General features: G+C 42.7%; 1 protein-coding gene across 4 annotated transcripts in view; it reads left to right on the top strand.

Annotated features, from left to right (window-relative positions):
* WEE1 (WEE1 G2 checkpoint kinase) overlaps positions 1-11,606 on the top strand; it is a 32,531-nt gene extending 20,925 nt beyond the window's left edge. For 2 of the 4 annotated variants that reach the window (XM_002708805.5, XM_008266070.4), the window contains exons 7-11: positions 179-274; positions 366-451; positions 4,976-5,146; positions 5,239-5,384; positions 6,676-8,028. In XM_002708805.5, coding sequence (XP_002708851.1) covers positions 179-274; positions 366-451; positions 4,976-5,146; positions 5,239-5,384; positions 6,676-6,829 — 653 coding nt within the window. In that variant the 3' untranslated portion in view covers positions 6,830-8,028. Of the gene's footprint in view, positions 1-178; positions 275-365; positions 452-4,975; positions 5,147-5,238; positions 5,385-5,700; positions 5,911-6,675; positions 8,029-11,469 lie in introns of those variants that run through there. The other 2 variants (XM_051824614.2, XM_051824608.2) reach the window with 2 other exon arrangements.
* Positions 11,607-12,367: the final 761 nt, after the last annotated feature.

Below are 12,367 nucleotides of genomic sequence, written 5' to 3'. Positions count from 1 at the left end.
AGAGCAGTGTGCCAGCTGTAGCGGCCATTTGGGGGGTGAACCAATGGAAGGATGACCTTTCTCTCTGTCTCTCTCTCTCACTGTTTAACTCTGCATGTCAAAAAAAAAAAAAAAAAAAAAAAAAGCTTTCTGGATGATTCTGATAGACATATGACCTTGTTTGCAAACTCTTTGTCAGGTAATATTTTTATATCTCGAACCTCAATCCCAAATGCTGTCTCTGAAGAAGGAGATGAAGATGACTGGTCATCTAACAAGGTTATGTTTAAAATAGGTAAGAAAGAAAAATAACTACATTACTGTGTTAAAATAGACAGATTGTTTTGTTTTTAACTCCTGACAGTTAACTTTTTTAATACCTACAGGTGATCTTGGCCATGTAACGAGGATCTCTAGTCCGCAGGTGGAAGAAGGAGATAGTCGTTTTCTTGCAAATGAAGTTTTACAGGAGGTAAAACTTTTAACAATATTGTTTTCTTTGTAATATTTATCAGTTGATAGAAGAATATAAATCTAAGTATATTGAAACTAGTAACTAGTGAAATGGAAGTATAAAATAGAAAGTCTAAATCAACAGCTGAGAATATTTAATCTAGCAAAAGTTCATGAAAACAAAGATTATTATGGAGTTGTGATAGAAGAGATGTTCTATACACTGCTGGTGGGATATAAGATTTATTTATAGGGCCAGCACCACGGCTCAATAGGCTAATCCTCCACCTAGTGGTGCCGGCACACCAGGTTCTAGTCCCGGTCGGGGCTCCGGATTCTGTCCCGGTTGCCCCTCTTCCAGGCCAGCTCTCTGCTGTGGCCAAGGAGTGCAGTGGAGGATGGCCCAAGTGCTTGGGCCCTGCACCCCATGGGAGACCAGGAGAAGCACCTGGCTCCTGCCTTCAGATCAGCACGGTACGCCGGCCACAGCGCACCAGCCGTGGAGGCCATTGGAGGGTGAACCAACGGCAAAAGGAAGACCTTTCTCTCTGTCTCTCTCTCTCACTATCCACTCTGCCTGTTAAAAAAAAAAAAAAAAAAAAAAAGATTTATTTATTGGGGCCAGCACTGTGGCATAGAAGGTTAAGCTTCCACCTGCAGTGCCAGCATCCTGTATGGGTGCTGATTCAAGTCCTGGCAGCTCCACTTCTGACCCATCTCCCTGCAATACATCGGGAAAGCAGCAGCAGATCCCCTAAGTATTTGGGCCCCTGCACCCACATGGGAGACCTGGAAGGAGTTTTTTTTTTTTAAAGGTTTATTTATTTGTTTGAAAGTCAGAGTTACACAGAGAGAGGAGAGGCAGAGAGAGAGAGAGGTCTTCCATCCACTGGTTCACTCCCCAAATGGCCACAACGGCCGAAGCTGTGCTGATCCAAAGCTGGGAGCCAGGAGCTTCTTCCGGGTCTCCCACGCGATTATTCCAAGTAAGCCACGGCTCTGGCCCCTGACTCAAGTCTTAGTGACTTTTCTTCAGTGATAATTTGAGAAATGCTGTGAGGTAACAGGATACCAAACTCATTTGGTTAATCCTCTGCCTGCGGTGCCGGCATCCCATATGGGCGCCGGGTTCTAGTCGGGTTGCTCCTCTTCCAGTCCATCTCTCTACTGTGGCCCGGGAAGGCAGTGGAGGATTAACCAAATGAGCCAAGGCGCTGGCCCCTCCCAGGTGTATTAGAAGGGAACTGGATTGGATGTGGAACAGCCAGGACTCAGTCAGCACTCATATGGTATGCTAGCACTGCAAGTGACAGCTTTACCCACAATGCCACAGTGCCGGCTCTCTTGTGGGACTTGGAAATGGCACACTCTTTTGCACACCCTTTTTGGAGATTGAAGTATTAATATCTGTTGACATTTAAATCTTGTACCCTGTGATTTGGAAATTTCATTTCTGAGAATTTCTCATATAGAAATACTCCTACAAAAACAAAAACTGAGAACAGTGTGAATAAGTTCTTAACAGGAGGGTGATTAAGTAAATTATGGCCACATTGTTGATAGAAGGGAATATAATTTCAGATTACATAATGTATTTCCTTTTTGTTTCAGTTTTATATTTTATTGTGCAACTGGGGCAAAAGACTAGACTTTCTGTAACTACAATAGACGAAGATCAGAAAGGCTTCCTGGGGTGGGCACCATGGCTCACTTGGTTAATCCTCTGCCTGCAGCACCGGCCTCCCATGTGGGTGCCAGATCCTGGTCCCGGCTGCCCCTCTTCCAGTCCAGCTCTCTGCTGTGGCCCAGGAAGGCAGTGGAGGATGGCCCAAGTGCTTTGGCCCTGCACCTGCATGGGAGACCAGGAAGAAGCACCTGGCTCCTGGTTACGGATCAGCACAGCGCACCAGCTGTAGTGGCCATTTGGGAGGGTGAACCAATGGAAGGAAAAACCTTTGTGTCTCTCTCTGCCTAATTAAAAAAAAAAAAAAAAAAAAGGCTTCCTTACAGGCTGAACAATAATAGGCATGGGATATTTTTGATGATTATATGATGACAGTTATACTTTCTAGCTGTTTTAGCACTCTGAAGAAAGTGCCCCTTCAAAACATTAAATTGGTTGGGCATTTGGCCTAGAGGTTAAGATACCCACATCCCGTATCAGAGGGTCTGGGTTTAATTCCTGGCTTTGGCTCCTGATTCCAACTTCCTACCAGTGCAGGCCTTAGGAGGCAGATATAATAAATAGCTCTAGTAGTTGGGTCTCTGCTGACCCCCACGGCACATGTGGATCAAGTTCCTGGCTTTGGCTTGGCCCAGTCTTATCTCTTACAGACATTTTGGGCAGTGAACCAGTAGATGGGAACAATCTCTGTGTCTCTCTTCCTCTCAAATTAAAAAAAAAAAAAGAAATTATACAAAGTGTTTACCATTTTTAAATCATTACCCATTAACAAAATTTTTAAACAAATTATTTGTCAAACTATGTTTAGCAATATAGAAAAAGCAACATCAATAAATGCTACAATAGAGCAACTTACTAGTATATTGTAGGACTGTAATTACTACAAAGTCATAGAGTTTGAACTTAGTATAATCCTAATGTTTTACTTTTTGCAGGCCAAGCACCTATTAGTTACATTTTCTCAGTTGATTATTTTCCAAACAGCATTTAGATAATCAGATCTAACATTTTTTTTATATATGTTTGTTTTTAAGATTTATTTATTTATTTGAAAGGCAGAGTTAACAGAGAGCCAGAGGCAGAAGAGAGTGAGAAAGAGAGAGGTCTTCCATCCACTGGTTCACTCTCCAGTTGGCTGCAATGGCTGATCCGAAGCCAGAAGCCAGGAGCTTCCTCTGGGTCTCCCACGTGGGTACAGGGGCCCAAGGAGTTGGGCCATGTTCTACTGCCTTCCCAGGCCATAGCAGAGATAGGAAGTGGAGCAGCCAGGTCTTGAACCGGCGCCCACTTGATACCGGTGCTTCAGGCCGGGACGTTAACCCGTTGCGCCACAGCACCAGCCCCAAGATCTAACATTTTTATACTGAAGGTAATTGTGCTCCCACACATGAATCCCTAGCAGTGAAATAAGGTCTCTTGTTCCTTACAGTGGATCCTGATTAGGATAAGCAGCAATCTGTAAGCATCTCTGTTCCTTTTTGAAACCAAGCCATGGGGCTGGCATTGTGGCGATGCCACCTGCAACATTGACACCCCATAATGGTGCTGGTTTGGGTCCTAGCTGCTCTACTTCTGATCCAGCTTTCTGCCAACGGCCTGGGAAAAGCAACGAAAGATGTCCTAAGTGCTTGAGCCCCTGCCACCCATGTGGGAGACCCAGATAAAGCTCCTGGCTCCTGGCCTCTGGCTTAAGCTTGGCCCAGTCCTGCCCATTGTGGCCATCTAGGGAGTAAACCAGCAGATGGAAGATCTCTTTAAGTCTCTCCCTCTCTGTGTAACTCTTCAAATAAAGAAATCTTTAAAAATTAAAAAAAAAAAAAAAAAAGAAACCAAGCCAACCGCAACCTGAGTCTTGTATGCCAACAAATAAAATTTAGCATTGCTGCTGCTTTTCAGGGTCTGTGTTAGCAGGAAGCTGGAATCAGGAACTGGAGCTGGGAATCGAACCCAGGCACTCTGATATGGAATGTGGTGGCTTTTTTTTTTCCCCCTTTTTAAGATTTATATCTTGAAAAGGCAGAGTAATGGAGGGAGAGAGATATCTTCCATCTGTTGGTTCACTCCCCAAATGGCTGCACAGCCAGGGCTAGGCCAGGCCAAAGCCAGGAGTTGGTATCTCCATTCACATGAGTAACATGGGCTCAAGTACTTGGGCCATCATCCACAGCTTCCCAGGCACCACATAAGAAAGAAGCTGGATGGGAAGTGGAACAGCAAGACTCCCAGCTTGCCCTCCACTGTTGGATGCCAACATTGTAAACAGGCTTAACCTGCTGTGCCACAGTGAGCCCTGCAAGTGAGCCTTCATTTGAATCTCTAGAGGGACAGGCGTTTGTTCTGAGTGTAAAATTGGGCTTTTGATAAAAGGACAGACAGGATAAGCATTGTGGTGCAGTGAGTTCAGCTGCTGTTTGTGACCCCTGCACCCATGTCCGCGTGCCAGTTGGAGTCCTGGCTACTCTCCTTTTGATCCAGCTTCCTACTAATGCATCCTGCCACCAACCCATGTGGGAGACCTAGATGGAGTTCAGGCTTCTGGGCTCCAGCTGGCTCAGCCCTGGCTGTTGTGGGTATTTGGGGAGTGAAGTCTCAAATGAAAGTAATTTCTGTTTGTCTCTCTGCCTTTCAAGTAGATGAAAAAAATTTTAAAGAGGTCTTTACTTTTAGATATGTAGTTAAATCCCCCCTCCAGGGTGTGTATTACTTTATGAAACTTAACAGTGTGTTTTCTGAGTAGGTTCTTAAGTGTGGCATTGAAATTTTAATTTAGTCCTATTTTTCACCTAAGTCATTGTTGAGATATAATCTTATCTTATTTTGATTATTTTTATGTTCCCTTATTATTTTTTAATTTTACAGAACTACACCCATCTACCAAAAGCAGATATTTTTGCCCTTGCCCTCACAGTGGTATGTGCTGCTGGTGCTGAACCTCTTCCAAGGAATGGAGACCAATGGCATGAAATCAGACAGGGAAGATTGCCTCGGATACCCCAAGTGCTTTCACAAGAATTTACGGAGTTGCTGAAAGTGAGCATTGTATAAATGAAGCACTTTATAAAAACAGTTCAGTATTTTATTGAACTGCATGTTTTTAGCTGAATTTTACTGTTCTTTTTAAGGTTATGATTCATCCAGATCCAGAGAGAAGACCTTCAGCAATGGCACTGGTAAAGCATTCTGTACTGCTGTCTGCTTCTAGAAAGAGTGCAGAACAGTTGCGAATAGAATTGAATGCTGAAAAGTTCAAAAATTCACTGTTGCAGAAGTAAGTGGGGCGTTTTTGGTTTATTCTTTGACTTCCTATTCTCATTACTTCTCAGGTTTTAGTAAAGATGAGTTGGGCTGTCAGTAAGGATGTGGTCGTTTGTACACTGTTAGTGATGGTTTAGAGACTATGCCTTAAATTAATATTGACCTATTAAAATTGTTTTGTTTCTAAACTTTGAAATTTTGAGTTTTAAAAATGTTAAGACTAGCATGTTTGCAAATGATAAAAGTCCCCAGGCCCTAAATTATAGGAAAAACTAAGTGAAACTGTTAGTTTTTTTCCAAACTCAAACCCAAAATTGCTTTCCTTGCAGCATTCTCTTCTGCCTATATTATGAAATGGTGAAATTAATATCATTTAGGTTAGTAAATGTTTCCTATATTTGGCCTGAATAACTTGACATTTTCAGAAGGCTGATTGTAATGACAAAGTTCATGAAAAGGAGAAAACTATTGGACAGTATCAGTAATCACAGATCACACTTTAAATTTTTTTAATTCATTGATACCATTTTGATTCTAACCTATTAAGATTAGATTATAGAAATTTTATACCAAATATTAAAGCTTGTCACTAGTTTGGTATCTGTCATAGGTCATACAGGTAGGAAGTAAAGTTTTCTTTGAGTCTATTTCTGTAAAAATAGATTTGAAGTATGAATTGGAGTTCTATTTCAAATTATGGTTTAGGCCAAAAGTCGTTATTATCATCTTTATTAATTATGTCCTTTTGTTCAAATGTATGTTTTTGTTTTTAAGATTTGTTTATTTGTTAGAGAGGGAAAGAGAGAGAGAGAGATCGATCTTGCATCTGCAGGTTCCCTCCTCAGATGGCCACAACAGCTGGGGCTGGGCCAGGTGGAAGCCAGGAGCCTGAAGCTTCTTCCCGGTCTCCCACGTGGATGCAGGGGCCCAAGCTCTTGGGCCATCCTCCACTGCTTTCCCAGACTATCAGCAGGGAGCTGGATTGGAAGTGGAGCAGCTGGGATTCAAACCGGTGCCCATATGGGATGCTGCATCACAGGCAGCAGCTTTACCTGCTATGTCACTATGCTGGCCCCTATATGTGATAATTTAATTCAGGCACAAAATAATTTCAAAAATTTATATTGTTTGAGTAGAAGCTGAAGTTTCATGTTGTATTTTTTCTTTCCTCAGTTGCGTCTTAGGATAATGAATGGCATATGACCGTCTCCCAGTTGTTAAAAAAGTTTGTGTTTGGCTTCTTAGAATCTCTCCTAGGATTAATACAGTAGGTGAAGTCTTGTGTCCTATTTTTATGTTCTTAGAGAACTGAAGAAAGCCCAGATGGCAAAAGCTGCAGCTGAGGAAAGAGCACTCTTCACTGACCGGATGGCCACTAGGTCCACCACCCAGAGTAATAGAACATCTCGGCTTATTGGAAAGAAAATGAACCGCTCTGTCAGCCTCACCATATACTGAACTACTCGTTTCCCACCTCCCCCAAAAACTGTGACAAGAGGAAGCTAGGTTGAAATCACTGCTAGAATCCACTTTACAATTACTCTCTCGATTGGTGTCAGTAGTTGTTTTACTGAAATACCTTTTGGGACTTTGATTTGTGAATTACAGCTGAATGCTGTATTTAGACCATGGCTTTATCAGGCTTTCGATTAGTGTTACCCACCAGTGTGTCTTGTGTAGGCTGGCAGTCACTGTTGGGTGTTACACCATCCTCCCGGGGTTAACCACTGTGGTGGTGCGCTGCTAACAGCTTGCTGTTGCATTGTAATAAAAGGTGTCTTTCCTTGTAGTGACTGTAAAAATGGACTCAAGGGCTTTGTTACACACATTCCTCCTTTGAAAGGGAGAATGCTAAGAGACTCTGTACTGCTCACCCTTCAGTGTACCTGTGTGTCACTCTTCTATTCCTTTTTTTATTCTTATATTTCTTTTTAAAATTGTGAATTATACTTGTATATCCAACTGGGAGCACTTTGTAGGCATTGCATGAACCATGGAATAATTCTGTGGAAGTATTGCCTTGTGAATTTGCTGCTATTTTAGTTTTTCTTTGCTGTAAAATTGTAGCATTAAACAATCATCGTTGTTAATAGGCTTTCTTTGAAACAATTATGTGAAATACGTAGTTGCTCTTGATGAAAAGCAGCTATTTGCGTTTTTTTTTTTTTTTTTTTCTTTGAACTTTGAAGCTAGTGCATTGAAAAAATGCACCTTTCTCCTCCCCTTCTCCCCCCGGAATTCTGTATTGATGTAGTGTAATCATTACTATTTTGTAATTTTTTTCTGGTAATTTCCTTCCCTGACTTTTTTTAAAAATGTCTCCTTCCTCCTCTTCCCAAGTTTTGTACTTGAGTGTATTATTAGTCTGTTTTTAAATGTTTTGCCCTTCAATATTTGTGTATATAAAGTGATCTTGATGATACTGTATCTAGCTGTTTGATATGCCAGACGACTTCTGACTGTTCCAAGTTTTTCACAAAATATATTTTATCTGTAATTAGCCATTTGACTAATAATACTGGCTAACAGATGTTGGGGAAAAACTTTCTCTTTGCTTCTTTTCTCATTAATTTTGGTTTAAAACATGTTTGCACTTGTCTGTCTGACTTGTGTTTTATAAGCAATGATTGGCATATTAAAAGTCACTCTGTGCTTAAGTGTCTAAATTTTTGTGGTGCCTGTTTTCTACTGTTTTACCTCCATTATTGCCACATTATAATGTAGAGTATGATGTACATCAAATACTAAAAGCAAAGGGCACAACTTTTTTTTTTTAAGATTTATTTTATTTATTTGAAAGAGTTACAGAGAGAGGTAGAGACAGAGAGAGAGGTCTTCCATCTGCTCTTTCATTCCCCAAATGGCCACAACAGCTGGAGCTGAGCTGATCAGGAGCCAGGAGCTTCTTCCAGGTCTCCCAAGTGGGTGCAGGAGCCTCTGCTGCTTTCCCAGGTGCATTAGCAGGGAACTGGATTGGAAGTGGAGCAGCTGGGACTGGAACTAGTGCCCATATAGGATGCCGGGGCTGCAGGCCAGGGCTCTAATCTGCTGTGCCACAGCATGGGCCCCCCCTAGAGGGCACATTTTGATGGAATGTAAAACTTACTGGCTTTTTATTGGTGGACCTTAACCTATATTTGTTAAATTTTTGTTTCAAGAAAAATTTACCCCTCACTTTTGAATTTTCTTTTCATTACAAACACCTAATATTTTTATATCACATTGCATATTACATATTGACTTGTCAGGAATGTGATAGAATGTAATTCAGAGTAACCTCACATTAGGTGAATATTAATAGCTACAACTCAACTTTCTAAATTGGCCTGTCACACACAGAACTTTTTTTTTTTTTTTTTTTTAATTTATTTATTCGAAAGAGTTACTGAGAAGGAGAGGCAGAGAGACATCTTGCATCCATTGGTTCACTCCCCAGATGGCAGCAACAGCCTAAGCCAGAGCCAGGAGCATCTGCGTCTCTTACATTGGTGCAGGGGCCCAAGAACTTGGGCCATCTGCTGCTGCTTTCCCAGGTGCATCAGGGAGCTCGATCGGAAGAGGGGCAGCCAGGAATCGAACTGGCACCTATATGGGATGCCGACACTACAGGCTGAGGCTTAACCTATGCCATAGCACTGCCCCCATCACAGAACTTTAAGGTGGGGAGGATTTGAATTCACTAAAATAGGCTGGGTTTTAGGAATTGAGAGTGCAAATTGCAGTGAAAAACAAGTGCTGACAGTTAAAACCATAGATTGATCACTAAGGGCAATGAGCAGCTAAAAGTGAATGTTGCAAGATCACGATGCTTTGGTCACAGGTACATTAGTAGGCTCTTAATGAGGGCCTGTTTCTACTTCAAACGTTTCTAACAAGCTTGATTATTTTAACGTGTTATCCTATGGCATGTTAGAAAAGCAGAACATCAGAGGAATTGGTGCAGATGGGTCAGATAGGAAAGCTGGTGGTTGTGGGTGACAAAGTCAAAGTAACATTTCAGTAGCCACCAAAGACCAAGCTATAGAAAGAGTATAGTAATCAGTGTGTGTATGTTAACTTCAAGTTACTAAGGCTCATTTTTCTAGTGCACTAGCTTCAAAGAAAAATTGGGATGTTTTTCATCAAGATTGACAGTAAAGTTTTCACATACTATTTAAGATTAAGAACAAGATCTGGTGTTTGGTATTCAAAGATGGAATACTTAAGTGATGTGAAAGCTGATAGAGTTGGGCTTGTGTTCAACATAACAATTAAGTGCCTTTTGTTTGCTAACTGTGGTAGTAGAACATAGAACTAGGGATGCAGGATAAAATAGAAGAGACCATTCTAAACAGTGGCAAAGGGTGTTAAGTGCTTGTGTTGGTAGGATTGTGCAAGGTAGAGTGACGGTTCAGAAGACCGGATATCCCTGGAGGAAGATAGTGGTAGTAGGAGATCACATTCAGACTGGTTTCAAGGCCACTGTGGTAGTGAAGCAGGTAAGAGCAAGGCCTGGCCCAGGACCCTGCTGGGGATAGAAAGAAGATGGGAATTCAATGAAGTGGGATTGCTGTACTTTGAACACGTTTTACTTGTGTAACAGAATGAAAATCTGTAGCATAACAGTTTGGGCAAGCTATAAGTCCTAATAATAAGACTGAAGAACTTTCCAGAAAAATTTTTTTAATTTAATTTTTTTTGACAGAGTGGACAGTGAGAGAGAGAGACAGAGAGAAAGGTCTTCCTTTGCTGTTGGTTCACCCTTCAATGGCCGCCGCGGCCAGCACGCTGCGGCTGACGCACCGCGCTGATCCAATGGCAGGAGCCAGGTGCTTCTCCTGGTCTCCCATGGGGTGCAGGGCCCAAGCACTTGGGCCATCCTCCACTGCACTCCCGGGCCACAGCAGAGAGCTGGCCTGGAAGAGGGGCAACCGGGACAGAATCCGGTGCTCCGACCGGGACTAGAACCCGGTGTGCCGGCGCCGCAAGGCGGAGGATTAGCCTAGTGAGCCACGGCGCCGTCCTCAGAAATTTTAATTAAAATGTAGACATATGTTACTGTTTGAGACCGTTACTTACCATTGACAAGGCTGTCTTGTTTTTGAAAAGTTGACTTTGGTAAAGAAGAAAATTGTCAGTACTGACTGTGCTGGGGTAGGAACCTGGTGCCTGAGCTCTTTCCTACCAAGAACCCGAGAGCAGTGCCCCTTTAGTGAGCTAATGTCTTTTTTTTTTTTTTTTTTTAAGATTCATTTATTTACTTAAAAGAGAAGGACAGACAGAGACAGAGAGATCTTCTGTCTACTGGTTCACTCCCAAAATGGCCGCAATGGCCAGAGCCAGCCCAGGCTGAAGACAGGAGCTTCCTCCCGATCTCCCACTTGGGTGGCAGGGGCCCAAGTGCGTGGGCCATCTTCTGTTTTCCCAGGCAGGGAGCTGATTGGACCAGTGCCCATGTGGGATGCCAGCATCACAGGTGGCGGCTTTACCTGCTATGCCACAATGCCAGCCCCAGCTGATGTCTTGAAGAGCCAGTTCTCAAGCTTTGGGTGTCACTCTGCTTTGATCCAGAGGTCAAGAAATGATGGCCTTTAGACACATTCCTTGCAGCCACTTTAGGTGGCCTCACCATTCCTGGGGGGTGTCATTCTGACACTAGCCGGTTTTTCTAACCCAGTTCTCCGCAGAGCACCTCACTGACTTTAACCGCAAAAATCAAGTTAAGTTGTTGTGTCCTTGAGGTATTTTTATTTGTGAAATTTTCAAAGGCAAATCAAAGCAATCGACAAAGAGCCAAAAAAGCATTCTGGAAGTGTTTTGGATATTGTGAAAATCTTAAGCCAGGAGCTAGGAATTTAGAGACTGCCTCATAGAGTATTTTCGAGGGCGTTTGGGTAATTGTAAAAAGCATCTACATTGCAGTGTGTAGATCTAGAAGCTTCTCTTGCAAACCAGGTTGTACTAGCAATTTCTCAGAAGCTGAGTGAAATAGTGTTTTATTAAAAAAAAAAAATGGAAGGGTAAGACATCATTGGAACTGTCCCCCTCCCAATATTTCCCTTTCAAAAACTTGGTGAGGCATTCATCTGAACATGGAACTTTTTTTTTCTTTGTGGCAGATGACCCTAATTTCCAATGCAGTTCAAAAGTCTCTGGATAAGGAAAAATATCTATGTATGCTCTAGGAAGAATTACGAGGAAAGGACGGCATGTTGTATCCAAGCATCATTAAACTAAGAGTAAGAAACCTCGGCCAGTCCAGCCCATGAAGAAAATTACCTCAAAGGACATTATATCATAGTTCATATTGTTTAGTTTTATATGCATAATAAAATATCTTGAAGAGCAGGCATGTGTTTTGAGTTTTGACATTCTTGTGGTATGAAGTGGATTTCCAGGCCTGGAATTCCAGCCTATGCCTACTCATCCATTAGATCAATGGTGTTTTAGTTGCTATGCCAAATGCACACCCAATGAGTCATTTCCAAGAAACATGGTAAAAAGGGGCCAGTGCTGTGGTATAGTGGGTAAAGCTGCCTCCTGCAGTGCCAGCGTTCCATATGGGCACCAGTTTGTGTCCTGGCTGCTCCACTTCCAATCCAGCTCTCTGCTATGGCCTGAGAAAGTATTAGAAGATGGCCCAACGCCGGTTCGAGACTCGGCTGCTCCACTTCCTGTCCAGCTCTCTGCTGTGGCCTGGGAAAGCAGTGGAGGATGGCCCAAGTCCTTGGACCCCTGCACCCGCGTGGGAGACCAGGAAGAAGCTCCTGGCTCCTGGCTTCGGATTGGTGCAGCTCCAGCCGTTGTGGCCATCTGGGGAGTGAACCATTGGATGGAAGACCTCTCTCTCTGCCTTTGCCTCTCCTCTCTCTGTGTAACTCTGCCTTTCAAATAAATAAATAAATCTTTAAAAAAAAAAAAAAAAAAAAAAGAAGATGGCCCAAGTGCTTGGGCCCCTGCATCTGCATGGAAGACCTGGAGGAAGCTCCTGGCACTTGGCTTCGGAGTGGTCCAGCT

This window comes from Oryctolagus cuniculus, chromosome 1 (genome assembly GCF_964237555.1).
Source record: "Oryctolagus cuniculus chromosome 1, mOryCun1.1, whole genome shotgun sequence".
Classification (NCBI taxonomy): domain Eukaryota; kingdom Metazoa; phylum Chordata; class Mammalia; order Lagomorpha; family Leporidae; genus Oryctolagus; species Oryctolagus cuniculus.
This window is presented reverse-complemented; position numbering and strand designations above follow the sequence as displayed.